Here is a 27,871-nt window from a genome sequence, read left to right as displayed (position 1 = left end):
GTGGCAGGGTGAAGATTAAACCCAGAAAAGAAATGCGGTATGGCAGGAAATAACGACAACTTGATGTAACTGAGAACAAGTTCCCAAGGCTGGCGTTTGGGCTCCAGAGAAGCACACAACTCCATCCGCTATAGCCCTGCTCGTGTTTGAGGACCCAAACAGATAATCATTATTCAATTTCCAAGTACTGATGCTTCGACCTGAGCAGGGTGCCAACAGATTATTCACAAATTAAGAGGTCCATTCCTCGATGATAGTTTTTGAAGTAACCCAAAACGCCATGGTTTGTCCTGTAAAAAACTATTTGTCCACTCTGCATTCAACTTCCTCAACCCCATTCCCAGATTTCTACAGCCACTTATTTATCTTATTGGTAGACAAAGCTGCAAACCTCAAAGTTCAAAATTCATGTCAAAACTCCCAGCGTAATCGTAAAATCATTGCGAAAATCATGAGTTTCAGAAAGCTTAGTGTTTTGTAACACCAGAAAAAAAAAACCTCACTCTTCAGCACAGCATGCAACTGGGTTTTTACTGTCTTCACTTTTGAGAGCTGAACTCAACGCATCATAGGGAGCGGGAAAGTTTCATAAGGTTTTGTATGAAATCCTAAGACTTGGATCTCCTTCAAAAGCAAACTAAGGAAAAAGGAATTCCCCCATGCTGGTGCCAGCAGAGGTCATCAGAAGAGCTGAAAGGTTTAAGTCTTCTCCTGCCATCACCCCCCAGAGCTGCCACGGGGCACTCAGCCCGGCACATCCCAGGCTCAGAACAACACCTCTGGCAGTGGCCTTGACAAGCACTTGCTCTGTGAAGGCTGCTGGGAGACAAAACCAAGGGGCTCTCTGCTGGGAGCTGAAGGAGGGCATGGTTTAGCCAACAGAGCTGCTTCTGCCCACGTCCCCCCTCTCACCTAACAACTACAATTGCTTCACCCCCAGCAACCTGCATCCTTCCAAGAGCTGTGCTCATAGGGGAAACCCTGCCTCTCTGTGGCACTCCCCACTCAGTATCACTGTAACCTTCCAGGCCACTGAACACCTCAAGTCCTCGCCACACAATGCTAACTGCTGCTATTTTTCAAAGGCTCCTAACAGGGCCATCTGAGCAGCCAACAGCCAAGGGTACATCCTGATCCAAAGTCACCTTTCTGCACTGGTGCAGCTGTAATTTTTCCTAGCCCTGTTACCAGGAATGACTGATATGTGCATGGGTCGTCTTCATCAGTCCTGGGAACATATCTAGCTTGGAAAATTTCCGTCTAAGCAAAGGTAAAAGCAAGAGAAAACAGCATTTCTTAGTGTGAACTTCATCTTAAAACGTTCATAACGTAGCATCACCTGTAAGCTGTGGTATTAAAAATGACATAGCTTACAAGCAGTATGTACTGATTAAAGAAAAACAACCCACTTTCAAACATACAGAAAAATTAAATCCAACCAAACTTAGCATGTACACACCTCACAGATTGAAACCACCACGGACTGCTGTGCTGCGTCTTGTTACAGTCTTTATAAAATCACTGCAGTGTATGTGGGCTGCTCCAGGCTCTCGCAAGAAAGAAACAAGTGAATGGTGCTGCAAGTACATCAATGAAAACACACCAAGTGTCTTCAGGGAAAAAACAGGCCAAAGCTAAATATTTTATCAAATATCAATAAACCACCTTTGTGGGGGAAACTGTCCCGGTGTTAGAAACCCACAGTGACTGCAGGCCGGGGAAAGCAAAAGAATCCCATGTACCTGTGATGAGCAGCCTCGAGAGCAGCCTTACTCATGTCCAAGGCACGCCAGCTTCCCACAGGCAGAACCTGAATTCCTGTGGGCTGCAGCCCGGAGGGGAGCACTGCCACGGAGCCTCTGATGTCTGATAGGAGGCTCAGCTCACACTGAGGCCGCTCAGTGCAGCAGTGAGCATGCTATGAAACCTGTTCTAGCAAAACTTGGGGAAAATTTTGCTTCTGGGATCTAAACAGCAGCTAATGTGAGTGGAACAGGACACTGAGTGCTCCAGCTCTGGCGATGACAGCACATTCAACTGATAAACCACTCTGTTGTGGAGGAGAACTGTTAAACCTGGAGCCACGCTCCATTTCTAAGCCTTGAAAACTTGACAAGAAATCAGAGAACAATTTTCCTCTGAATCAATCCCTAAATAAGTACTAATTAAAAAAGCGTTAAGAACCGCTGGATTGAAAAGCACTGATGAAAAGTGCCACAAACGTACTAAGGCTGGAAAAGACCTCTAAGGTCCCCGCTCCCAGCCCACCCCCATGCCCTGTGCCCACATCCCTCAGTGCCGCATCTCCGCAGCTATGGAACACCCCACCAGGGACGGAGAGCCGCAGCCCGTCCCAATGTTTGGCCACTCTTTTTAGGAGAAGAAATGTTTCCTAACATCCAACCGGAACCTGCTTCGGTACAACTAAAGGCTACCATCACCCTAAGCGATGGAAGCTGCCCACACCCCACTGAGTGACGGAGCCGGAGCCCAAAAAGGGGCTTCGTGGCGGCAGCCTGAGCTCCGCCTGCCTTCCCCAGCCCCACACTACGCCCGCACCGGGCCGTCCCATCGTGCTCACACCGGCGGGAGCCGCCCCGGGCCGGGCCCACCCGTCCGCCCGCAGCACCGCGAGCCGGCGGAGGGCAGCGGGACGAAGGGGGGCCGCCCGCCGCCCCCTCGGGACGCTGCTGAGAGAAGGGCCGCACCGCGGCGGTGGGCGCGGGGCCGGCGGCCGCTCGATACCTGCGGCCGAGGAGAGAAGAAGGAGGAAGAGGAGGAGGCGGTCGGAGTGGAGAGATGGCCGCCGGCTCTCACCTGGGCGGAAGCGGGAAGCCAACGCGCCTCACCTGCGGCGCAGGAAGCCGGGGCGGCGCGGCGGGAGAGCCGCCTCCCGGGGGACGGCCGGGCCGCGGGCGGGGGCGGCACACGGCCGGGCTGCGGCCATGGGATGGCAGGGAGCGGCCCCGCTGCCCTCAGCCGCCTTTAATAGTGCCGCGGCCGGGAGGTCAGCCGAGAGCACGACGTGGAAGCTGTGGAGAAGCGATCTGTACTTAATGCGCAGTAAAGCGACGTCTAAACAAGGGCTCAGGCGCTCCGAGCCCCTGAATCCTGCAGGGATGACACGAGCTGTGCTCGGGCTCTGCAGCACGGACCCCATCACTGATCGAGATGGGAAAAGCCGTGGGAAGTGTGGGGCCAAGACAGAGCTAAGCAGCTGTAATGCTTTTCCTATGGAGCGCCTCTGGATCGTGGCTACGTCTGCTCTCACGTATATATTCACACACTGAAAACATAAAATGAAACCTCACACAAACTCATTTTATTCTGCTACCCAGTTTCCTGAGCTCATGTGTAGCTCTCGCACAGCCACTGGGTAAGCATTCCCAAACCTTTTGTAGCGAGTTTCAACACCCAACTAAGAATGTATTTCTTAATGCTCTCTCCCTCCCCCAGTGTGTTTTCTATCAAAGCAATAGCACTTTTTGCACTAAAGCACACAACACACCATTCCATCCTCCCTTGAAAAGAATTCAGCTTCTTGATGCCCAACTTCCCAGCCCTCGCTCTCAACTTTAATTAACGCAGCGCTCGTGAGAAGTGACAACGTTCCTGACAGTGACGAGCCACAAGCCCTGTATTTATCCATCCCCGAGTTACAATGCAGACACAGAAGCACAGCACATTTCCCATCGGAGCACCCCAGTCCCGATCTGGAGGGCTGAGTTCATTGCGGAGTGCACTCTGTGCGTGGCCTTTCTGTCCCAATTGCTGAAGGGAATATCAATTTTCATTTGCATGGTTTATCTGCTGAACTCTGCGCCGCAAGTTTAGTACACACAAATCCCCCCCGAAGCTGGGAGCTCTACTTCACATCAGTGAGATCTTTGTCAGGCATCCGTGTATTTTTAAGTCCACGCTTTCACCAATGCCTCGAGCGCCTGGAACTGTAACAGACCATAGGAATGGATTTATGTGTAAGTCCCCATTCACTCAGGGAAATAAACAGGCATGAAGACTTTCAGAAGGGCTTCAGAAGGGAATGGCAATGCACTGGCATGGGCTGTGCGGGGGGTGGTGGGATCTCCGTCCCTGGAGATGTTCCTGATCTGTGGGGAGGCAGCACGGAGGGACGTGGGCATTGAGCGCCCATGGTGGGGGTGGGCTGGAGATCTCAGAGGTCTTTTCCAACTGTAGTGAGTCTGTGATTGCGTTCAGTCTCTGGGTCCCCATATGTTTCTCAGGAAATGCTTCTGGTGCAGAAGGAAACCTGCTGACAGCAGTGCTGCCTGTCCTGGGCACGTCTGCCACTCAGTGTCCCTTCACCCTGTGTAAACAGCTCAGGGTCCCACGCAGCTCACAGCTCAGAAATGCTAGAAAAGTGGGAGCTGAGCTTAAAAAGGGTGAGAAAAGGTTAGAAATCACCACAAAATGCCTCACAAAAAGCACAAGTTGAAGGCACAGCTTGCCTGCTCCAGGTACTCAAAAACAAAACCAACAACAGCACGTATTTAGAAGCACAGAACCAGTTTGATGTGAAGATAAAGCAACAATTTCAAACTGTTTCCTGCAGGGAACTGGCCTGTCAGCACCCAGCAGACACGGGACACCTGCTGTGCCTCTTAACTGCTGAATACTCTTCCTTATATTCTTCTAGAGGAGCGCAGGACACTGAGGTCAGCTCAGGGGCTACTCACGGGCCCCAGCGCTACAGGAGATGGGGAGGCCCGGCGGTTTGTAGTCACTACTCGGTATTGAGGAGAGCAGGGCGGTGCTCACCTCCCCGCTCCATCCTCTCCATGCGCCGTCCCCGCCTGCGGCCTCCTCCTCAGGCGGCGCTCCGTGGGTCCGCCATCTTGAGTGAGGGCGGAACGGCGCCGCCAGGCGCTTGAAGCGGGCGCCGCCATCTTTACTCAGGGAACGGGCCTGCAGAGGGGCCTGCGCCAGCACCATCTTTAATATGGGCGCGTTCTGTCTTCAGCGCTGAGATGAAGCCCCTCAGGAGCCATACTTGCTGAGGTCAACCCCTCAAAGTAAACAACATAAAGAAATACCGGGTAGCACCTTCAGCAATCCGAGTCTCAGCCTCAGCTCCCCGCCCCGTTCACCCCACGGCGGCTCTTCGCCCCGCTGCGGGCCCGCTCCTCCCCGCGGGTCAGCTGACTGCCGCCGCTCCTTCCATCATGGCCGCCCGGCTGCCGGCCGGCCCGGGGCGGCGGGGAGTGGAGCTGGAGGCCGTGATCCTGCTTCTGCTGTGGTTCGCGGCCGTGGACGGAGCGGCGAGCCCGGAACCGCCGCCCAAGTGCGAGGAGCTGCGGCTGGGGCAATATCCTGAGCGCGGGCGCGTTGCGTTGCTATGGCGATGGGCCGGGGCTGCCCGGTGTGAGGGGGGACAGGAGCGGGGTCAGAGCAAAGCCCGGGGCTGGAACCCCTGAGGAAAGGCTGGGAGGGAGCCGTGTGCTGTGCCACGCTGTTATCTGGTGCGGTGTGTGGCCATGAGCAGGGTTGGGGTGTTTGTTTTTCAACGAAAAAATCCTATCGGATGAGCGACCGCTGTCCTCACCGCCTTATTTTTATCGTCAGGACACTCGGCCCGGTGCCTCGGTTTGAAGCTTCTCTGTATTGAATTAAGGCAGGAAATGAGGCTGGGGTGCTGCCCCAATGCAGAGGCTGTGACAGATAAATGTTGTGGTTCCCTCAGGTCGTGCTGACTGCAGTGCTAATTAACGCGCAGCTTATGCAATATAGCAGTGTATTAAATTGGATTAGCAGATTTGCAGCATGGTGATGGGCTGTTCCTATCGGGGGGATGGGGAGGAAGGGAAGCTGACATCAAGGTAGGTCTTAAATCCTCAGAGGTGAAAGAGAGGGGAATAAATGAGTGTTAAGCCTCTTGGAGTGTTCGATATGAAAAATGTTTTCCTCAACTGCCTGAACATATATGTGTGATGAGCCTAAAATAGACAATAGCACACAGGAACCAATGAATTGCACAAATCACACGGCATATGGTAAGGATTTCTAATGTGTATTGACGGTAATTGTGTTTTCCAAGGAAGTACTCAATTCATACATTTGTGAACCTGCTAGCCGAGCTTCTGAAACATGGGATCAGGAACATCATTAGCACAAAAGCCTACACATTTGCCTACCTTGGATGCTTTACTGAAAGAAATACATTGTTTCTGATCGGGGCCTTTGTAAGTGAGGATTCTGCTAAATTTCTTCAAAGCATGCGTTATCCTCCAGGCTCTGTTCTCCACTCCTGCGATTAGAACAGACCATCCCTGTCATACTCCGTTTTGCACACACTTATTAGAAGAACTGACAGAACAGCTTCACAATCTTCAAAATTTCTTTTAAGGAAAGATGGTGCCCTCCATCATCAAGAGTTTTTTGGTGCCAATGAGGCTCTGTTTTGAAAGCAGTTACATTTATTTTGATGTTCCTTGGCGTACAACAGAAACATGCTGAAATTGGTCCCTTGGTTTATTTCATATGTGTTCCTGATGATAAACAGCCAGTCAGTGAGCTGAATGTTCTGCAGTTTGATCAGATTGGTAGTTGTGTCCAACCAATTACCATATTACTGCATTTAATACACCATATGTTTTCTTCAGAGTGGGGAATGTTGCAAAATCAATTAACATGTTCTTCTCTATATCTGTATAGAATTTTTACAGATACAGCAGGCTCGGTTGTCTCCATAGTATCTCAGTCACTTCCTCTTACAGTATTATGTGTGTAATAAAAAGTTATTCATATAGCTCATCCTTGAAGCACTATTAGAGTCTAAGAACATTTCTGGGTTTCATCATCCAAACCAACAGGGGTTTAATTCAAAGCATCCAAACCGAACTTAATTTTTTGGGATGCAATATGAGTAGATATTAAAAAATAATGTAAAAAAAAAAATCGCAATCCTTGTCTTCTTGCCTTTATTGGGAAATCCGGAAAGAAATGTTGAACCTGGCTAGTAGTTCTGTTGCAACCTATCAGCAGGACTTGCAAGTATTGAAAGATGATGGAAAGTGGGTAAAGGACTGGATTTTTTGTTTCTTTTAAAACAACTCACTAAAACACTGAAGAGTGTCAAATATTCCAGTAATACATTGCAGACTTCTAGCATATGTCATTTTCTGCTGTGCCTTCCACTTTGGCTCTTTTCTAAGTCAAGCCTCGGCTTAGAATAATCACAGAATCACAGAATTATCAAGGTTGGAAAAGACCTAGAAGATCGTCTAGTCCAAACAATACCAATACTTCCCAGCTAAATCATATTCCTCAATGATTTGGGTTGAAAGAGACCTCAGGAAGTCACCCACTCCCACCTCCAGCTCAAAGCAGGATTGGCAATGAATTCAGAGAAGGCTGCTCAGGCCTTCGTCCTCTTAGATCCTGAAAACCTCTAAGGATGGTGATTACACCAACTCTCTGGGCAGCTTGTTCCAATATTTGACTGTTCTCATGATTCTTTTTCTCTATTGGATCTCCTATTGTCTCCTAATGAAGCAAAAATGGAAATGGCAACAGAATTGGCAGCAATTAGGTTTCTGTATTTTGTTTCGTGTTGTGCAAAAAGACAAGTTGGTCACAGGGCTTGCTTTAAAAACTTCTTTTACATAACATGCCTGCGTGTGCTCAGTATCAAAGCTGTTGTACAGTGTAACATTGTGTCTTGCCAGAAAAATTCCACAGTGCCCAGTCAGTTACTGCTTCATCTCAAATATTTTTTTTCTGTCCTCAGTTCAGTGCCTGCCAGCACCAAATATTACTTGCAGAGATTACCTTGGCATAGAGAAAGTCTTTACTGGACAGGAAGTTGGATTTTACAAGCCTATTGCATGTCGTAATGTGTAAGTATGCCATCATTTTTTTGTAGTATTTTGTCTGTTTTACATTGAAATTTTTCTAAAATGGTACGATGCCTCAGCAGAGGGAAGAATAGAGAATACTGTACACGTCTTGCCCAGTACTTCATCTCCAAATAAACATTATAAGTAATAAAAGGATACAGTGTGCGTTTATAAGTATATCTGTCTTTGTTTTGGATGCTTTTTGTTTCTTTATTTATGTTTGTGTCTTTGCTCCACCTTCCTACTTACTCTGGCAAAGAACTGCTACAAATTCTAAGGCTACATTTCACATATGCTTAAAATCAGCACAGCTGCTGAAAGGAGCTATCTGGGGACTCCTCTCCATCCCTTTCCCTGAGGTACTCCACTGTATACTCAATCAGGGAAGTGATCTATGTTTGAACTAGCGTGGATCAGTTCCCCAGTCTGAGTCACAGTACAGTCACTTCAAGTGCTTGTGCCAGCAGGCAACAGGGATGAGGGTAACTCAAGGTAAGAAAGAGAGGATGAAGGAGGGCCAGAATGTGCTACACTGCTCAGCAGCCAGTTCATGCTGATTTGAAGCGTGCCTGTAGCTGCAGCTTACATTGTATGCCTGAATACTGGGGAGCTTTGGTCTTTCTTCAGCTCCCTGAAAATTTCTCTTAGAGGAGATGCTCTCTAACTTTGGATAACCTTTGTGTTTAATCAAGTCTTGCATGTAATTTAAGAGCCTGCTTCTGAAACTTGAAAATGGTGGACAACAGAGAGCTCTGGACACCAATAAATGTTCCAACTGGCCAGTGTTAATGATCATTGAACACCTGTCAGCACCATTTGTTTCTCTTTTTTGTTAGATTCACACAGGAATCTTATTCTTTTGTCCAGCTCCACAATTTGTGGATGTCAGAACTCCAGTTGCAATGTTTGCTGTGTATTCACAGGGTTAGGGTTAGAGCTAACCCTGGTATGGCTCCAGTAGGCAGATAACTCTGATGTGGTACTGCTCAGTAATTTGTCTAACTCAGAAGAACAGCTCTGCCTCTTAGCTTCATAAATATTTTCTCTGTGTATAGTTGTATTGGTTGTTAATATACAGATGGTAGCAAATGTACAGAAGGAACAAGTAAAGGAAAACTCACCGGTGGTGCCTTGGCTGAAGAAGCTGGGGCAGTCCTCACTGGTGAGTGGTCTCCAAGAGATGCTGCCTCAGTGGGAGTCAGCCCTTAAATGAGGTCTCAGAGGGGATGGAGTCGAGCTCCACCCCTCCCGGGAGCACAGCTACATCACTCTCACCTGTGCTCCCACAGCTGACCCCATACTTGCCTCAGCTGATTAATCAGAGGTTCAGGCTGTGATTACCAATCTCCCATACAATAGTCTTCTCAACAGTCAGAGCTCAGCAAATTGTAGAAAACACGTTATTAAATCTAATCAAATTTAAATGCGAGCAAAATAGACTTTGGTCATGTTTCTGTCCAGAAGCAATTGTGTTTCAGTCCCATCTGCGATGGGGACTGAGAATAAAATGAACTACACTCGTTTAATAAAATTGATTATTTTTTTTTTATGATAATCTATGTAGACAGGAAAAATGTTGTTCTGATGACTGTCAGTTTACACTGACTATTATTTGTAATAAAATAATCAGTGGTCCAACTACGAAAACAACTTGCTGTGGCTTTTCCAATCCTATGATTGTATGACAGAGGTGTAAGAGGACCCTTTGTGGGCTTGCTAGAGCCTCTAAGAAATTCAGCTGTAAATGTTGGAAGAGTTAAATAGGCATGCCCTTGGTACAGCTGCTAAACCAGGTAAAAATGGCAGCAAGATCCTTTGTATGTATGTTTGTTTAAAAAGTGTAATTGTTTTTCATTATATCAGCCTTTTTATAAAGTGTTTTTTACCTGAGTCTTAGAAACATTATTTTAAGCTGGATTCCCCAGCTTGATATTACAACAACACGCTTGCACTTTCTGCTGCTTTCTGGAGATTTTCCAACATCTTATCTGAGATGTGATGAAAACTAGCTGTCTTCTGGCACAAATAGCCACACATCGTTTAACCAGAAAATTGGTTTCAGAAGGCATCTTCCTACAGCAGGATTGTCCTAGTGTGGGGACAGCAGGTTAATTTCTGTCCCTGGCTTTTGGAAGGGGCAGATGAGCATGCTGTCCTTAGCCAAAACACTAATTTAGCAGCAGTTCTGGGATCCTGTTCTTTTAGAGCAAGACCACGAGCCTATTTCAAGAAGGTGTGTTAAAATTCAGTTGTTCCTTGTATTTGTTCATGGGAGGGCTTGTAATTACTAATTGCGATGGTACAGCAAAGAACTGAGAACTGTGATTGATTTGATTTGGTTTTAATTTCATGTTTTGGAGGTAGATTTTTGCCAAATTCTAAATTTCCCCAAACTGGCACTCTGTCATATATTGCACTTAATATGTTGAAGCTGTGATTACTCAAAATACTTATCATTCAAGTATAATCATTCAAAGCAAGAAGCCCTTAAAACGCTAGGCTGTGCAAGTCCTGAAGTTCAGTGTGGGCAGGCCTTCCAGCAGTGCTAAGAGGTGCTGAAAGAGCACAGAAAACACAGTCACATGTAGCAGCACCATGCATAGTATCAACTGGTATGAAGAGCAGGAAGAGAAGTTTTAACATATAAACTGGAAGAAACATACAGAGAAAGACTGAATAGGCCAATAAGTAAGAAAAACTGGAAAAGCAAATGAAAAGGAATTGCATTTTTACCCAATTGTGGAACTTACTTTAGATTAACGGGAAGTTTTATTTTCTTACTTGCTGGAATAGTCTTCAGCACATCTGAAAGAATGAATAAGAAAGGATATACAAGGGTGTTGGCAGCATTTACATGCTTCCCCTTCCTGGTAGATTTCTTCTGCCCTTCAGTTTTGTTGCTGAGGTGCAGATTGTTCTCCTCTTAAAGGCATCTCAATGGAGTGCTGATGCTAAGTTTGCTTCATTACCATTTCTGATCAGAAACATCTAAAACTGTGTTCCCACCTTTTATGCAAGAGTTCTGTGTATCGGTGTCCTGAGATGACTTCTTGATACATCTCAGTTGATAAACATTTTCCAAGGTTACCTCAACTTTTAAATAAAACAATTAGTGTCCTTTACAGTGGAAACAAGGCAGTTCTAAAGATGGTCACTTAGGTTACATTAGGTTCCAGAAATGCCCAGTGTGTCCTATGTTGCTAATAAGCACTAAATAACAAATACTGAGGTAAGAGTCATCGTTTAATCACTTAATGTTGCCATTAAGTTTCAAAGTCGGTAAATCTAGATAATAAGCAAAAATGTAGATCTTTATTTGGCATTGAAAGTGCTTAATAAAGGTGCTTGGACCGTTCTCAGCTACTGCCTTTTGTGAAACTCTTATGTTTTATTCAACTGTCAACCAAGAGTTTAATTTGGGCTTATTAAGTAATTGCTGGCACATATTAATGCACATATCAGAACAGTAAATTGTTGAATTTTTTAAAGTCCTAATTACATTTGGGTTTCTGTTCTTTTCAGAGGGTAGCTTTTCGCCAATGCAGCAAAGGATGGCTTTAGTACTGGTAGCGGTACATTTCTAGCTTGCCTATTAGCATGAAGTTCACATCAGCAGTGACTGAAAACTGCAAATGGTTCGGTGGTCACATCACTCCAGCTGTTGGCAAGAACGGTGCCAATTAGTATAGATCTCAGGAAGCCTGTTGTATCTGTGTGTTGGGTGTGACTGGCCATGGGATGCATAACTTGCAGGTGTCTGTCTGCCACTGACATCCTGGTACAGTTCACAGTTCTTTTCATTTGTAAGAGCACGTGCCATTTACTGTCCTTAGTGTGTAGTATGCGGATAGCTACACGTCTTATCCTTTTTGTTGAATCCTTCCTGCGGCTTCTTCAGCCAGTGGCCATGGTTCATTTCTCCTTCCGATCTCATTGCAATTACTGTCTCTGCTGACATCTCACCTGTCTACCCTGTTCCTCTCTATTTGGCTGGATGTGAGGCTAATGCCTACAGACAGTGTGCGTACACCTCTTAGCTTTCTGGTGTTGTCTCAATAGGGCTGACCTATTAGAAAATGCTCTGTAAAACTGGGAATGTATCAGCAACTGAATTATGTCTTTCTTGACAAGAAATGATGATTTAGTTCCAGAATAAGAATTGTAAGAATCAGTATTCTGCAAGAGTATTCTAGAGTTGGGAAAGCCGAGGTTGCTTTATGGAAGATGTCTGTGAAGTTTGAAAGCTTAACATCAATTCTGTCTCTGTTAATTTAAGATCAATAATGAATCTGACTTGATTTTTTTTTTAACTGAAGCATCAAATGAGTCACTACTTTAATTTTCAAAAATAGGAGTGAATATATTTTGCAGACTACATTGCTTGTTTCTTTTGGCAGTAATGGATACTCTTACAAAGTGGCAGTGGCTCTGTCCTTATTTCTTGGATGGCTGGGAGCAGATAGATTTTATCTAGGCTATCCTGCCTTAGGTAAGTTTATTTCTTATTTTTACTTTGAGGTAAAGCTTATTGTAATGACTGAGTTGTTTGTGTGAATACATATTTTGAATAAAAAGTGCTAGTATTTACATCTAGAATCTTTACTTTGTTTTCAAATAAGATAAAATCCTGGCTCATTATACCTCTGCTCTGTTGGAGTCAGTGACGACAAATGGATATGTAGGTGTCCAGCAGATAAAACCTTCACAAGCAAACATGATTATTGCCATTTGTTCTGCTTTACATTGGTATTTAACTGCATTCTCTGTCAGCCAGTGGAACAGGAGTGGTTTTGACTGATGTGCCACCTACTTAAATGGTGCTTTGTTTTAACAGGTAAATAGGGGACAAACTTTATGGCAAACCTGGTGTTTGAGGATGTAGAATTTATTTTGGCAAGTGCTATCGCTGAGGTGGCTCATGGTATTAATAATAATTCTGCAGAAGTTGGAACATTTAATAGGAACTACCACTTCTTACTGCCTCTAGGACCTGATTCCCAGGGAGATGCTGCCAGTGGCTTTTAAATAACGTGGAGACCTTAGCATGTTAGAACTACCTTTGTTGTTTTGGATTTTCTCTGTTTCTGAGACAGAAAAAACTGAGTAAATTCAAGTCTAGATGGCACAGAGCAATGAATTGAAAAAACTAAACATGGTACTTCCCTTTCAGCTGGGAGTTTTGAGTTTCTGCCCATCAAATAGAAATCCTTGTTTTGTTTTGTTTTTTAATTCGCTCTGGTTAATCTCGTGTTCACATCTGTGTCGTTTTTCCTTGAGATTCCATCATTAGCTCTGATTTTGTCCATCTGTTTCATAAGAAGATATTCTGGGAGTTGCTCAGGTGCACATTTTTGTTACATCATTGGATTTGGAATAATAATTTGCAGTATATATTTTGCAATATATTGCAGTGCAATAGATGGAAATATTCTGTTCATAACATAAGTTATTGCCGCCTAAGACTGCTGTTTTTGCCCCCATGCTTCGGAGCAGTTTATTTCCTCAGTGTGACCTGCTTGTGGGCAGGAAAAAAGAACTGACTTTTCCCCTGCACTCCAGAAACATGTGCCACATTCAGAATTAGCACTTCTACATCTAGTAACGTAACGCTGGGTGACTCACCAGATGCAGAATTCATTGAGTGAACTGGAGCCACTGCTGGAACTGGCGTGGTAAGGGAACTGCTGGGCTCCTAAAAGGTGATCTGACGGCGAGCTTTTGGACTGCAGCTGGAGAGAGATGCCATAATGAGGGTCACAAAGAAATACTTTAAATGGTGACCTCGCTTGAGGTAGTAACAAAATAAATATGGTCGCCAAAGATTTGACACAATTTAATCATGTTAACTGCTGTTTCCTAAGGCTAGTTGTTTTACGTGGCACATTCTGTTTTGTTAAGTAATGTTTGCACTGATACCCAGGCAAACCATATCTGACCACAGCAAATCTCACCTGACAGCTTCTGGGAATGAGTTGTTCTAGACATTGATGCACTGAGTTTTTTGCACGTTTAAGTGGCACAACTTCAGCTGTAATATGCATGTGGGCTTTTCTTTTAATCAGCTGAAAGACTGTCCTGCTATTCATCCTCTTGGTCATTAGACGTATTTTCTCTGTTCTCTCTGACTGCACTGTCATTCCACGCAATGATGATAAACTGTCTCGCTAGAGTTTATAAATCAGCTCATTTCATCTTGTCAGCGATGGGAGCTGTCTCCAGACAGAGAGATGCTCTTCCCACAGTGTGCAAGCTGCTACTCCCCCACTCTCCTCCATGTGTAGCCACAGAAACAGGGCATGGGGGAGAGGAGGTGGTATGCTGGGCAGATTGCTGCTTCCGAGGGAGAGGGGAGCTCAGAGGAGGAGGCAGAAGTCAGGAGACCTTCAAGCGTCAGACTGAGAGCTGGCTGGGGAAAACTGGTGTGTTTTCTCACTGCCAGGCATTAGCAGCACAGCACAACTTGTTGCTGGGCAAGAAGTGCCACAAGGCACTACCCTGGGTGCTGTTATCAGCTTGTTTCTTCCTTGTCTCAGAAGCGTACTGGTCCCTGGAAGTACAGTAAGAATATGCCTTTAGAGTTTCCCCTGAGCAGTATGGCCTATAACTAACATAAGTGCAGCAGATATGCATTCCTCTTCATACTGTCTGTTCCTGGGTAAAGAGACAAATGTTGTCTTATTCTCAAAACAACCTAGATGCTTGCTTAGCTCAGCAACTATCACCTTGTAATATATGTAGTACTCTTTGTTGATTGGACAAGAAACTACTGATATTAAAAAAAGTAAAAAAAAATAAATTAAGTCAATCTTGTTCTGAACACACTTTCCAAAAGTAGTCCGCCTTTCAATGAAACACTTATTTGCTAGTTGCTATTCCCATTTATTTTCTATGAATCCTTCATTTATTTGTATAAAAAACCCCACCCTTTTTGGAACACTGATTAAAAAGAAGCATTTCTGTATATGTACACGTAGATACTCAAAATAAATTCATATTCCAGCAAAACTACAAAAGCGATACTGAAACGATTCTCCAAAGTGGCTCGTTCTGTGATTCAAATCATTACGTGCTCCAACTCACGACAGAAAGTCGCCCTCTATTCATAAGTAAATTTTGTAGCCCCAGTTGGGGCTCTTCTCTCTGTTTGCAAATAAATGAGATTTTCCAGTATCTTGACTATCAACTTCTGACTTGTTTAAGAATATTCACCAGTTTAAAAGAACGTTACTCTAAAATCTCTCAAGTGCATTCAGGAGGCACATACAGATGGTATTTCCCCCGATAATTAAAGATATTTGACTTCAGTTCTGTTTCTAAATATATACATATATACATATACTTACATATAGCGGAGAGTTGGGATGTGATTGCAACCAGCAACATACAGACTTCATAGACACCGGCTTAAAGCTGCTATTAAATTTTCTTTTCTTTTTTTTTAGGCTTGTTAAAGTTCTGCACTGTAGGATTTTGTGGAATTGGTAGCTTAATTGATTTCATACTTATTTCAATGCAGGTAAGTCAGTGCTCTCAAAGCAAAAAACAATTCTGTATTTGCTATATTTTTGATTACTAATTCCTTGGTAGCATTTTAACCTTAAGTAATGTTGTGTCTTGAAAAAATCAAGGCATTTCTTGTAGTTCTGTTTACAGCTTGATACTGTAGAACACAGGTGCAAAAGAAATGTATTATTGGTATTAAAACGAAATAGATCAACTGTCTTTAAATACTTGTAAGGAATAGCTTGGAATCTGTAGCACCATAAACTCAGTGTCAGAACCTCTGAGCTCTTTCTGTGACCCCCGAGAGGTGTCCTGGTGTTCCCAGGGTCCTGAAGCTCTGCATTTGCATGTGCTTTGTTACTGGTGGAGCCCATCACCTGGGATGTTAAGGCAGCATGCACTCAAGAAGACATTGCCCATTTATTCCTGCCTCTTCAAACCTAATTCCCGCATCACCAGAGAGCTGTTACTGTAGGATTCCCGATGGTTAAATCCCCAGCTGGGGTGACATCTTGTGACATCATCTAATTGCCAAATTGCCTTATTTTACAGTGCATCCATTGAGCACAAATTATGCACCGCCTATTGTGAACTCAAAATACACTGAGGATATAGAAATGATTTATGCTGGTGAATAGAAAAGTATTTAACTTTTAAAGTATGTGTATCCTCAGTTCCTTTCTTTACTGTCAGTGTGTTTTGCCTCATGGCTTACAGACACACTGAGAGTATCTTTCAGCTCTCCTTATTCATCTCCCTGGTGACTCTCTATCAGTTTAGCATTTCCAGAACAAAACTCCACAATCTTCTCTCCGTCTATTTCTTACCTGTGCAGTACTGCAAATAATCTTGTCATCAGCCTAATTCTCTCCTACCTGCCTGCCTTTGTTCAAGAAAAGTGGTTTGGGACCCACTCATTTGTAAGCCTGATTTTGTGACTCAAATCCTCATCAGCTTAACCTAGCACCAGTGCCCAGCTATGTAATTTGGTTGATTAGAAGCCCCAGGGAAACGTTCCTCCTGAGACAGCTCTCACTAAAATAGTTAAACTACGGCATAACTTCAAAATAAATCTAGTTTCTGTTTGGGTAATTAAGCATGACTAATTTTATGATGGGAAAATTAGCAATAATTGAGACATTAGCGCAAAGCATATATTTCACTTTATATTGAAAAGTCTCGGTTCTTTTTCTCTTGTAGATTGTTGGACCTTCTGATGGCTCTAGTTACATTATAGATTATTACGGAGCGAGGCTCACACGGCTCACTATTACCAACACAACGTTCAGGAAAATGCAGACCTACCCTTAGCCCTGGCAGTAAGTGTCACATACGCAGAAGCGCGCCTTAGTTTTACAGATGGATCCAGTCGTCCACTGGAATAGCTGATGACTTATTAACGACACTTCATCAGAACTGATTAGACACACGTTGAACAAAGATGATAAAACATGAAAATTCATCAAGTGAATGAGTTTACCACAAAGGAGCCAAAGGTTTCCTTGACTGCTCTGTTTCTGCGAGCACGTAGCGTGTGGTGAGGTTGTACCATCGTGAAATATGCAGACTTTTGCAATTTGCACCAATGTTATTCTGCATCTCAGTATAATTCAGGGGGTCGCAGGGAGGGAAGGAGGTTGTTCTGAAGAATGGCATCGGTCTTTAGTCCACTGAAACCAATGAGAGTTTTAGCATGGCTGGGCCAGGAATGCACTTGGGTCTGTCGTCAGAGCTGCGTGTATCACAGTTTGGAAATGAACCCAAACCCACAGAAATGGTCATTCTTTCTCTCCTGTTAGGTAAAGTCCAGGTGGTTCTGAACCTTGTGCTGGCATAGCATGTGAAATCCTTTTAACTGAAACAATTACTTCTGTAATGTTTGAAAACAAACTTGGGGCAAGCTGTACAATTTGATCAATGCTAATCAGCAGTAGGGACACGTGGACTTAAAAAACAGTACCATGGGTGACAAAACAGAAGGGTGACCATGGGGGTGCACTGAAGTTAGAATACAGTGTAGCTGTCCTGGTTATTCTATTTTTTTTTTTTTTTTTAATTATTATTATTATTTCTTTACTATTATTTTCCCACCATCCCTTGCAACTACCCATAGTAAAATACACACTTCCTTTTTTTCTGGAAAGAAATGTATGCATCTGTTTTACAGATACAGAATGTCCAAAAGGTGAATTCTTTGTTTGAATAAATCCCTTAGAAGGTTCTTCCTTTTAATCAGTTGTGTTTCTGTGAAATAAATCCTGTGTCCTTCAAAGCATTTTGACCAAATTCTTTAGGATAGCCAAGATTTACGTGGATGTTTCTTCAAAGAAAAGTATATACACAGAGACAGAAAACGTGTCAACAGAATCTTGATGCTATTTGACCAATTTTAAACATTCCCTTCACCTTCTTATGAAAACCAGCAGTAACTGAATGACAAATCCACACTATATAAAAAGCGTAGATTTTCTTCAATAATCTGAGCTATTCTTTTGCTTTTCAGATGAAACTTTCAAAACGTTATCAGTGTCTGCAACCAGTATTTTACAAAAATTAGATGCCTGGATTGATTTCTAAGCGCACAGTTGTTGGTCTCTTTTAAAATCACATTAAGACTTGGTGCACAGGAAGCTTTGTAAAATAAAAATCCTGTTTTGCTTTCCAAACCAGTGAAACCTGACACACATGACCTAATGGGAATCAACCACACGCAACACTTTGTACTTAACACTAATTCTTCCTTTCACATGAAAAGACATCATTTTGGAATACTTGGTAACATACTCTAATTGTGGGTTCAAAGAGAGAAAAATACTCCATTAGCTTCGTTCACTTGGCCCATATTTGTTGCATCTCCCTTTTGTCTTTCACCGAGTTCTCTTTATGCATGTCAGTTTTGGTTTCTGAAATGAGCACTTTCAAAACCAGACAGGAAGTGGATGGAAAATAAATGCTTGAATCAAATAAAATCCCATGGCTCGTATCATCCTGTGACTTGTCTGCTTTTTGTTTTCTAACCCTGCAGCTGATAATACAGCTCTGAGAATAGCACAATACTATGTGCAATTCAATTTGGAAAAAAAAAAAAAAAAAGAGATCTCGGGAAACTCATAAGATTTCATTTTAAAATGGATCTCCATATGTACAAGTAGCAGAGGGCTTGACTTAGTGACTGCAGCAGTCCATCTTGTGCTTCATTATCTTTAAAAGAATGCCGGGTCCATTTTGTGTGAAGCAGATGAAAATATGATTAGTTAAGAGGTCTGTCAGATAGATTGTTACTCCCAGAAATAAAGCGGTCGGCAGAGAGAAAGCTCAGTTATTCTGAGTTAATTTACAGTCTTTCTGTAGAAACAGAAGATTTATCCAGAACCAATCCAGAGGATAAAAAAAAAGCCACTGAAGGACTCTTTCATCCCAATCCTCTATTTGTGATGATGTCTCACAATACCTCCTGAGTTCTCAGGACTGCACTGTTTAGTCATAGCAGCAAGAAAGAAGGGCGACCAGACAGAACAGCATTTTGAGCATTAGCACAAGGTTTTTTTCTACTCTTTAGATGTCTTTCCACATCTTCCTCTTCCCGAACTAACAATGTTCTACTTCTCCCATAACCCCTTCCATTTTCTGTGGTGTCCTGTAGAAATTAATGTCACAGGTGACATAACCTTTGCAGCTTGCATAGGACATGACTGAAATTACATTACGTATCTGAACGTGCTTGCTCAGTTGCACAGCTGAAGTTTAGAGAGGGTTAACTGAGTAAGTAGATAGTACTGCAGGGCCAGTAGAGAGTTAGTGAGGTCTTTGTTTTCATCTTGTAATTGTCAGATACGGCACGTTTACCATAAGGACTGTGAAAAGTGTGATGCAAGATGTAAAGCTGTCCCACTGTGTTAATAATAAATTGGCTACGGTAATATTTACCAAAACGTCTGTCCTATGATGATTTTCTGTGTTGCTGTCTGCTTTAGCATTCACCTGTCAATCAACTTGTCCATCTTAGTGTTTCTGTGGTTCTGATGGCTCCTACTGCACTGGAATAATCTTCTCTCTTGGTCGTAGCTTTTCCTCAAAAATAGTTGAAATGCAATAAAAGCAATTGAACGACATACTGTGTTCAACCTCCTGCCTTGTTTCCAGAAAAACAATACATTTGCCTTGCAGATGCTTAAGAGATCTTTCAAGAGCCCAAAAAGACAGAAACGTTATTCTGTATCTTAGGCATTAAAAAAATAATAATAATAAAACAAAGGAAGAGTTTAAAGAACATAGTCAGGAATTAAATAATTAAATCAAGAGCTTCCCAAAGTAGCAGGGCAAACATTGCAAAAAGGACTCCAAACGACATTCTAGAGTTTTCTGCAATATACTTCACCATGATGTGGGAGGGCAGTAGCCAATAGGAACATTTGCCTTTGGACACGCTGCCCTCACTCACATGGTGCAAGTGGCTGCACTTAGGTGTGCCCGCACGGTTTGCTGTGGATTGTGTTTGTTCTATGAGATCAACCTGCATACCTTTCACTTGCACAGAGAGCACGTTTTCTAAAGGCTATCTTAGAACAAGTTCTCTGACTAGTTACCCCTCCAGCCATTTAAATCAAGACCACGCTACAGCAACTTCTTGTGACAGCATGTTGTTATCTCAACTGTTTCCCTCTCTACCACCACCCACCGCTCACTACATGAAGATATCACTTCTGCCTTTAGGACATGATAGCACCTTAAATGTTAGGGTTTATTATGTTTCCAAAGATGGATTACCAGTGTGTCTGCCAGCAAAACTTCTCAGCTCCACAGGAAAGTCTTTGTGTTTGAAATGCTCCGTTAGAATTTTTTTGGAGAACATCTGTTGTCACCCCATCAAGAACCGTTTCCTTTGTTCCTCAGGAGTATATTCAGTTATATTTGCTTACACAGCGATGTCTATTCAGTCTGCTCGCATCTCTTCTCAGCGTTGGCTTTTTTTTTATTTTATTTTTAGATTCATTAGGTGTTTAGTCCATTTCTGCATTGAGAGCCATCCTTGCTGCTCGCTCGGCAGTATTCAAACCAGTTTCCTCCATAAAACAACGCTGAACTCAGTAACACTGGGTTGGGTGCCTAAGCACCCCACTGGGGAGATGCCAAGGGCACGGTGTCATGGGCAGCCACGTGCTTCCACTGCCTTACAGGACTGTCACCAGTTGTGTTATTGCCTTGGACCTCACGGATACATGAGATAAAGTCTTTCAAACGGAGGGCAGTCTCATCTCCAACTGCTTTGTCATTTATGTCGTTAAAGAAGGTCACCATATAGCTTCTTAAAAAAGAATACATTTCAATTCATCTAAATAATGTTTTTTTAACCAGCTACTACTTTCTGGGTACATACTTTTTCAACTTCAGAGTTGACCAAGAGGTGAAATATGAGCTTTACTCAGGTCCTTCACTGGGCTGAAGTTTGATCAAGGCTCCTCCAGCTTTCTTCCTCTCAGCTCATCTGTGTTACTCAGAGAACCTTTCTAATCTCTGTGAGGTGTAAGAGAAAATTTCCTATGCACCGAGGGTGTAAATGGCTGATTATATTTGATACAGGACTACAACATCCTACGTGTAGCAACTTTCTTTTCTCACCTCAGAGCTTCTTTTCTTTGTCCACACCTCAGCTGCTCGTTGATCTGTTGGCTGGTTTGGGACGTCCTTCCACAAGTTCTCAAGAAGCTCCACGAGGAATTGGACTCTTCATCAAAAACATAGAAATAGCACGGCATCAGGTTAGGGAATCTTTTGTATGTATGAAGCAAAGGCACACTGGGGAGGAATCAATGTCTGTACAAAGGTGTTGTAGGCTTAGTTTTGGCAGAAAGCATGTCTGAAACTTAAAATCGCGTTGTCTCCTTACCTTCTGCTTCCTGAAGGTGGAGCCAAACCCCCTATCAGGTCTCCAAATCTCCTGAAGATTTTCTTTGCCGTACAGCAAAGACAGCACTCCTGTATTTTTCCTTGCACAGCAGAGAAAACTGGAAAGAGGATGTTAGGATTGCAGCTGGACAAGAAGCGTTTTGCTCTCTCTAGACCTAAGGCTGTAGCAAAGGAAAAGAGAGGAAATACAAAAATCAAGGGGCGTTCTCAGTTCTGTTTGCAGCGTGGGGATGAACATCCAGTTCCAGAAACTTCCACGAAAACGAACCGTTTTAGAAGCACAACTTCCCTCAAGCACATGTGCCTTGCTTTCCCCAGGATTTCTGATTCTTTGTGGCCCGTTATATCTCCACCACACTCGTGCTCTGGTAATTCTCCATTACACATTTCAATGGCTGCTTTCAAGACTCTGCAGTGCTCTGTGAGAAGCGCGCTCCTCAGGCTCTGCAGATGTATATGACACAGCAGAATTCCAGGCCGTATAAAAATTATCAAGATCAGTTTCCATTACTGTAATTACTATATAAATCCTATCTTTAAGAGGCTTAGAACAGGCCTATTTAACCTTGATTTGAGCTGAGACCCAGACTGAGTTTGATAAGTTGAACACTGAATTCTTCCCCTCCCCCCCCCCCCCCCTTTTTTTTGTCCTTTCTCTGCAGCATCATAACTTAGTTGAGAGTGGCAGGGGGAGGGAGAAGGGTTCCAATGCATCCTCCTGCGCTCTCTCTCAGGCAGGGTGCTTGTAGTGGTGCAGTATAACTGTCCCCAGCCAATAGCACGGCTGAATGAAATGTTACCTCTGAAAAGTGCCTTGGAACCCGTGGCTGCTTTTCTTACACAGCTGTACTGCAGAGCAGGAGCGCAAGATGTCTTGGAGGCAGACGATCCACAGAGTGCAGTCAAAAGCTCCTGGGTAAAGCATGTGATCCTACCCTCTTTAGAGGCCTCCTGCAATAATTCCCATCTTTTATGCCATTTGCACCAGCTCAGCTAAAACTGAGGTTCTGCTTGCCCTGCTGCTTCCCTTTTGGGTGGCTGAGATGCCCCGAGATGGTGGGAGAGCAGCTCTGCCTCCAGCTGCTGTTCAGGCCAAATTACACAGAGCTAGGAAGTCAGCAGATACCATCTGCAGGGGTTGTGGTTACCCTGCTCTATCACTTAGTCTTGCCAGGCCGTTAGGTGAGGCCAGAGAGCAGCTTTGATATGGATGGCCATAACTCGCTCAGCATAAAGCCTAGCACAAGGTTCCTCATTGTGAACCTGTTCTGCGGTGGGTGTTTTTGCCCCCAGTCAGGAGAGTAGCAGGAATTAAATTATTAATGTATTCTGTTTCCTTTACACAGAATTTTCTTCAAAGTTCCTCGGATTTACTGCGGGGGAAAAAACATAGCAGGAAGATGTAAGAGGAGATCACTGACTGCAAAGAACGGAGCGTTCACCTTGGGCCCGAAGAGACTGCCCGACATATGGATTGTGTTGGCAAAGGCAGGAGCCTGGGGAATGCAGAGGTGGGGGGTAATTTTTAGGGCTTTCGTTCCATGGTCCCATTGATTATAACCCTATTAAGAGGATGATGCATGCGACTTTTAAGTTATTTTGTTAACTAAGTGTAAGCAATGGATGTGTCATGCTAACAAACATAATTGCTGGTGTGTCTAATACAGTATGAAAGTACAGTATAGTGAATTTAAAAGGTTGCGGTAATCTAAGAATGTTAAAAGGGAAATGTGTGCCTGGGGGGCGTGGGGGCTGGGGAGAAAAACGACTTACTTGACATTCACTGTCTTCCTCCCAGCTCCTTCACTAAAGTAGGAACAGAATCGGAACAAAAAAATGTTTGTTTTACAGCTGTACCAAGTTACGGCGTGGACTCGTGCTCCCCCCTCCTCTCCCACTTGCATCAAGTACATCCTGTACTTTTGGCAACATGTTGACTGGATATTTAAAAGCTGTGAACTGTTCTGAAAGTTTCACATACTGGGTTATGGGCCATGTGTGTTTGATCAAAATTCAATTACTGCACTGTACCATGCTTGGAAACCTATCATCCCAAGTTATGAAGTATGACGAAATAGGCTAATCTAATTGGTTCAGTATGGGAGCAGTATCAACCAAGCTTGTTATGATAAATAGCTTCCTGTGTTAAAGGTTCTCTAGAGCTTAAGTATCTTGGCTCACCTCCCTCTACAAAATAAGAATAGTGTTCCCTGGGAACAGTTACATCACTGTCCCTCTTCTACATTCACAATTAAAGGTTTGTGGACTTTTTTTCCCCCCCTCATCTTGCTGTTCCTTGAATAGATAAACTGTGCCCATCTACTCCATTCCCCACTTCCATCTTCTGCTCCTTCCCTCAGGTATAGGTCACTCCATGCTTGTTGCGAGTCTGCATGTTCTGTTGCAGGAGTAGCAAGCTTGGCCAGGATGCCACATCCCTCCTTGGGGCTGGGGCTCCTGTGCTGGGGTGTCAGTACATGCGACATGCACATTCATATGAAGGCTTGGAATTTTAATGTCAAATTAGAGGTGGAAGCACTTCAGTCTTCCCAAGCATCTAATAAAAGAACTTTCCTTACTGAAGTTCATGCCTATGGGCGTGCTGTTATCTTATTGAAAGTGGAATTTCAGTTCATCAGTAACTAACACAAATCCGGTCTGCAAGTGCTGGATTATGGCTAGGGAAGGACTATGTCCTAAGCCTGGATTTGTAGGCACTAAATTTGTCGCTAAGACAATGAGCTGTCTCCCACGAGATGATAGCAGCTTCGTGATTTTATCTGGCCCATCCTTGGCCAGCAGTGCTTAGCTGGGATTCTGATGTCACAGGAACAGACAGCGTCGAGGGAGGAAACATGGAAGAGTGGCTCCTAATGCTCCGGCTGTCCAATTTTTCCCTTCCTGAGCCACACCCCTGCACGTGTCTTCTAATTCAGAAATCCCCTTTGGGCAAAGTAATCGTGCAATGACCATTCTACAAAGGCAGAATATGGGCCCGGTCTTGCAAGTGCCTCTAACTTCGTAGAAATTTCTCCCAAGAATAAAGTTATCCACATACCGAAGAGCTGATAGAATGAGCCCTTATGTAAGTGAGTCTTCGTATTAGCCCCAAGACTGCCTAATACCTGGATTAAGCCTGTATGGTGATTAATGCCTGTTTACTATATCTGTTATCCCACTGCATTTTGCTCTTCAGCCTTGATTAAGCCCTTTGCTTTACCATTTAAAACGTCCTGCTTAACCTTCTGCTTACAAACGCGCATAGTGCTGAGCTCTGCATTTTTAACCAGCACAAGTTCCACCATAAATAATAGCATTTAATTTTAAAGTGCAGCAGCCACAGTCACCACTTGATCAAATGACAAAGAACAGCAACAGCAAACCAGAGAGCGTGGAATTTTTCACAACAAATATCTGCATTCACGCAAGGGGAAGAAAAAAAAATGCACCTTCCTGCTTCTGATTAGCACTTTCTGTGCAGTCCTTTACTGTGTATGTTTATAGAAAAAATATTATCAAGGATCTAAACACTGAGTCTCTGTGATTTCCCCAAACATCTTTTGAAGGAGATAAACTAGATTAATCTCTCTTTACAAAGTTCCCACATGCAAGCTCACAGACACAGTAGCTTTACCTTCAAAAATAGAATGTGACTGTAGGCACTTATGCTAATCTCTTTTTTGGCAAATCAGCTTTTTTGTATTGAATCTTGCTTGATTGAATAGCACTGGAGCTGCCAGAGTAAATGCTATTATCAATGTACAGTAATTAAGGAAATAGTCCTTGTCACTCCAACAGTGTCCAGGCAGTGCCTTCCGTAATAAATGATACAGAAATCTCCTCAAAGTGCAGATAGAGGAGCAAGGGTGCTCTTGACGTGCAGCAGAGCCACGTGACGTTGAGTTGCAGGTAACAGGGAAGCCATAAATGCCCGTGGAGCTCATGTTAAATGCATGTTTGGCACTAAGCATCGAAGTAGCTGCTCGGCACTGGAACACGTAATTGTTTAATTTGTCGTGTAATTTCCTGACTCAGGGCAGTTGAGCATCTCTCAGTCCCCACCCTTAAAACATGTGCGAGAGGGAGCGGGGGGGAGACCCTTCCGTCAGTCAGAACTTCAAAGATCCTCTCCCCCTTCGGGCAGCAGCCTGCACAAATGATAAACCTTGCTGTAAGATCAGCAGAGCCGGGCTCTGCCAAATCCATTTGGGGAGAGAAGCTCAGTGAAAAGAACTTGTCATTCCTTCCCCCGCCCTTCCGTTTCACTTGAAACTTTGCAGCCCAGAAGTGCTGTGGTGGATCACAGCTCCAACGGGAGAGATTCCCCAAGGAGAGAAGGGAAAATAATAACCCAAACCTCTGGACATCTTGTGTTATCGCATGTACCAAGACATGCAAAATGCAGCAAAGTAGGGCAAATCTCAAGCAGGTAGCCCCACTCTGCAGTGCTGGAGCTCTCAGCTGCAGTCCCACACTGAGATCATTGCAGTAAATGCTGTGGCCTGAGACATGCTGAGCTCTGCAGTTGGTAGGAAAGATCTCTGTCTGCTGAAGGTACACGCAGAAGATATGTTGCTTAATGGGCAATAAATAACAAGGGGAGGTATTTAATCAAGTGTGCTGGGAAATACTGCTCTTGCAAAACGACGTGCATGTCCGAGGTACAGCAAACGCTCCCAGGGTCGGAAGGGAAGGGCAAAGGGCTGCACAGTGGAGCTGCTGAGCTTCATCCCTGTGCTTGCAGGACTCGTGCAGGATTCCAGCCGCAATGCCCCCTGTCCCAGCAGCCCGTGTCTTACCTAAACTCTCTATAAGAATTTGCATATTTCATAAATCTGCCGGTTTTGCTTGGGAGTCTGCTACGGGGATTTTAGCATTCCCCACAACGCTCCATTTTAATGCGGTGACATTCTGAAGGCTGGGCGTCGTAACCCCTCCATTACATCTCTGACACAATGAAGTGTCTCCTAAATAAAATAATTCAGCGGGATCGATCCGGTGAACTTCAGGGTGCACCTTTTCAATTATTTTTTTTTTAAAGATGGAAGTGTTCTGTGCATATTGAGCACGGGCTTCGTGGGAACGCGAGGCAATGCTGAAAACGGACTCGTGATTTCAGCACGACCGCGAACTTCAGGCCGCTGTTTCCAGGCCTCTTCTCTGTTGTATGTAAAACATTAACGTTCTACGCATTGTTCCAAAGGATTTGTTTTATAAATGCCCCCAGCTCGACCTTCAGAACTGTCTGTTTGAATCTGAGCAGAAGCGCGCTGGTCAGAACTCAAAAAAAATTATAGCACAGGCAGCGGGTTTTTTAATTGAGGCATGCCAAATACCAAAGGCAGATGCTTTTTCATTCTGTAGCTCCTGGATACGCATTCTACTTTTCGGTTTCAAGGACAAAGGAAACACTTATCCAATTAGATGAGGCATGAGATTGTGACATACGGGCTCTTTCCTTAAATAAAAAAAAAATGTTGGAAAAAGATATTTGACCCTAAGTCAATAAGTGCTATTAAAATAATGAATACTCCATAAATCCAACCGTACATGCAGCTCGTATTAAGCACTGTTCTGTTTTTGTTGCTAAGAGAGCTGTGAGACTGCCTGGGATAAAGCCCCGCACAAGTTTCTTGTCCAAATCACATTTTAAAGGCCTTACTTTTAAAATAGGATATACAAAAGTGTAAGCCAATTAAATTGCCAGGCAGACTTCTGCCATCTTCTCACGTTTGACATCTCTATCAAGGATGATACCAAACGCGGTGCTGTTGTCAGAGCTGCTGAATTTCCCCTGCGCACTCAGAATGATTCTCTTGCTCTTCTTAAAGCACTCACAGGAGCCCAATTTTTTAATAGCAGTGTGGTTTGCCCAGTGTAGCACTGCTTCTGGGTGGCATCAAGAGGGAATGGTCAATGGTTTGGATGGATCCCACCTGAAGTATGCAAGGAGCATCCCATGCCTTTGCGATAAGGGAGACACATGGAGGTCTGTGCCATTCAGCCCCTTTTCACCAAGATGGGCAACAGCTGTGCTCCAAAATAATTACAGCTTTCCTGAGGCTGCGCCATCCCTGGAGGTGCCCAAGGCCATGGATGGGGCCCAGGGCAGTCTGATGGGTTCCCCTTCCAACCCAACCATGCTGTGATGCCTCTGATTATGGTTTGAGCTTCAGTGTTTGTTGCACTCTTCAGTTATTGAACTGCTGACCAATAATTGCTGTGAGGTTCTGATCCTCCAGAAGAGTGAGGAGCCATCTCCATTCTCAGTTTGTAGCTCATGAAGTTTGCTTTGCTGACACGAATAAAATTCATGTCATCAAAGGTGCTCGATGGACTTGAGTCTCAGGTGCTGGGAATTAACGTTGCCCACTGAAATTACTGACATTGGTTCCCAATCTGTCCTTTTTCACATGGCGCTGCTTAAAGCGAACCAAAAGCAAAGTATGTAATCAAACTGGGTTTGGGCAGAGTGATACTGGAACGAATGGGAGTGACTGTAAAAATCACTGTTGTTCCCCTGGCCAAGTCCAGATGCCATTTTGATTTCACTCCACTTTAATTGCTGTATCTGGTCCATTGCTGCATTCCTCCTGCCATAAGCT

General features: G+C 44.0%; 2 protein-coding genes across 12 annotated transcripts in view; one reads left to right on the top strand and one right to left on the bottom strand.

Annotated features, from left to right (window-relative positions):
- Nucleotides 1-2,944, bottom strand: part of PATJ (PATJ crumbs cell polarity complex component) — a 136,608-nt gene extending 133,664 nt beyond the window's left edge. For all 6 annotated transcript variants that reach the window (XM_072343695.1, XM_072343698.1, XM_072343696.1 and 3 more), the window contains exon 1: nt 2,818-2,944. The gene's annotated coding sequence lies outside the window, so the exon portion shown is untranslated. The remainder of the gene's footprint in view (nt 1-2,817) is intronic.
- A 362-nt stretch (nt 2,945-3,306) lies between these two features.
- Nucleotides 3,307-23,427, top strand: TM2D1 (TM2 domain containing 1). 6 transcript variants are annotated; one of them, XR_011904463.1, is made up of 8 exons: nt 3,307-5,326; nt 5,938-6,011; nt 7,748-7,856; nt 12,254-12,345; nt 15,299-15,372; nt 16,560-16,678; nt 21,011-21,118; nt 22,613-23,427. XR_011904463.1 is itself a non-coding variant. In XM_072342859.1 (7 exons), the coding sequence occupies exons 1-6, from the start codon at nt 5,184-5,186 to the stop codon at nt 16,668-16,670; spliced, it is 603 nt and encodes a 200-aa protein (XP_072198960.1). In that variant the 5' UTR covers nt 3,307-5,183; the 3' UTR covers nt 16,671-16,678; nt 22,613-23,427. The 6 variants fall into 6 exon arrangements, 4 of the variants coding, with proteins under 4 accessions (XP_072198960.1, XP_072198958.1, XP_072198959.1 ...); XR_011904462.1 differs by having other exon boundaries at nt 3,307-5,330; nt 5,942-6,011; XM_072342859.1 differs by lacking the exon at nt 21,011-21,118.
- The last annotated feature ends 4,444 nt before the right edge of the window (nt 23,428-27,871 follow it).

The sequence above is a fragment of the Excalfactoria chinensis genome, chromosome 8, assembly GCF_039878825.1.
Source record: "Excalfactoria chinensis isolate bCotChi1 chromosome 8, bCotChi1.hap2, whole genome shotgun sequence".
In the NCBI taxonomy this organism is placed as follows: Eukaryota; Metazoa; Chordata; class Aves; order Galliformes; family Phasianidae; genus Excalfactoria; species Excalfactoria chinensis.
Note: the sequence above shows the minus strand (reverse complement) of the source record. Positions and strands in the feature narration are given on the sequence as shown.

Coding starts and splice junctions, on each gene's coding strand:
- TM2D1 (XM_072342859.1), top strand. CDS start 5,184: ATGGCCGCCCGGCTGCCGGCCGGCCCGGGGCGGCGGGGAGTGGAGCTG. Junction 7,857..12,253: donor CCTATTGCATGTCGTAATGT/GTAAGTATGCCA, acceptor TTCTTTTGGCAG/TAATGGATACTCTTACAAAG. Junction 12,346..15,298: donor TCTAGGCTATCCTGCCTTAG/GTAAGTTTATTT, acceptor CTTTTTTTTTAG/GCTTGTTAAAGTTCTGCACT.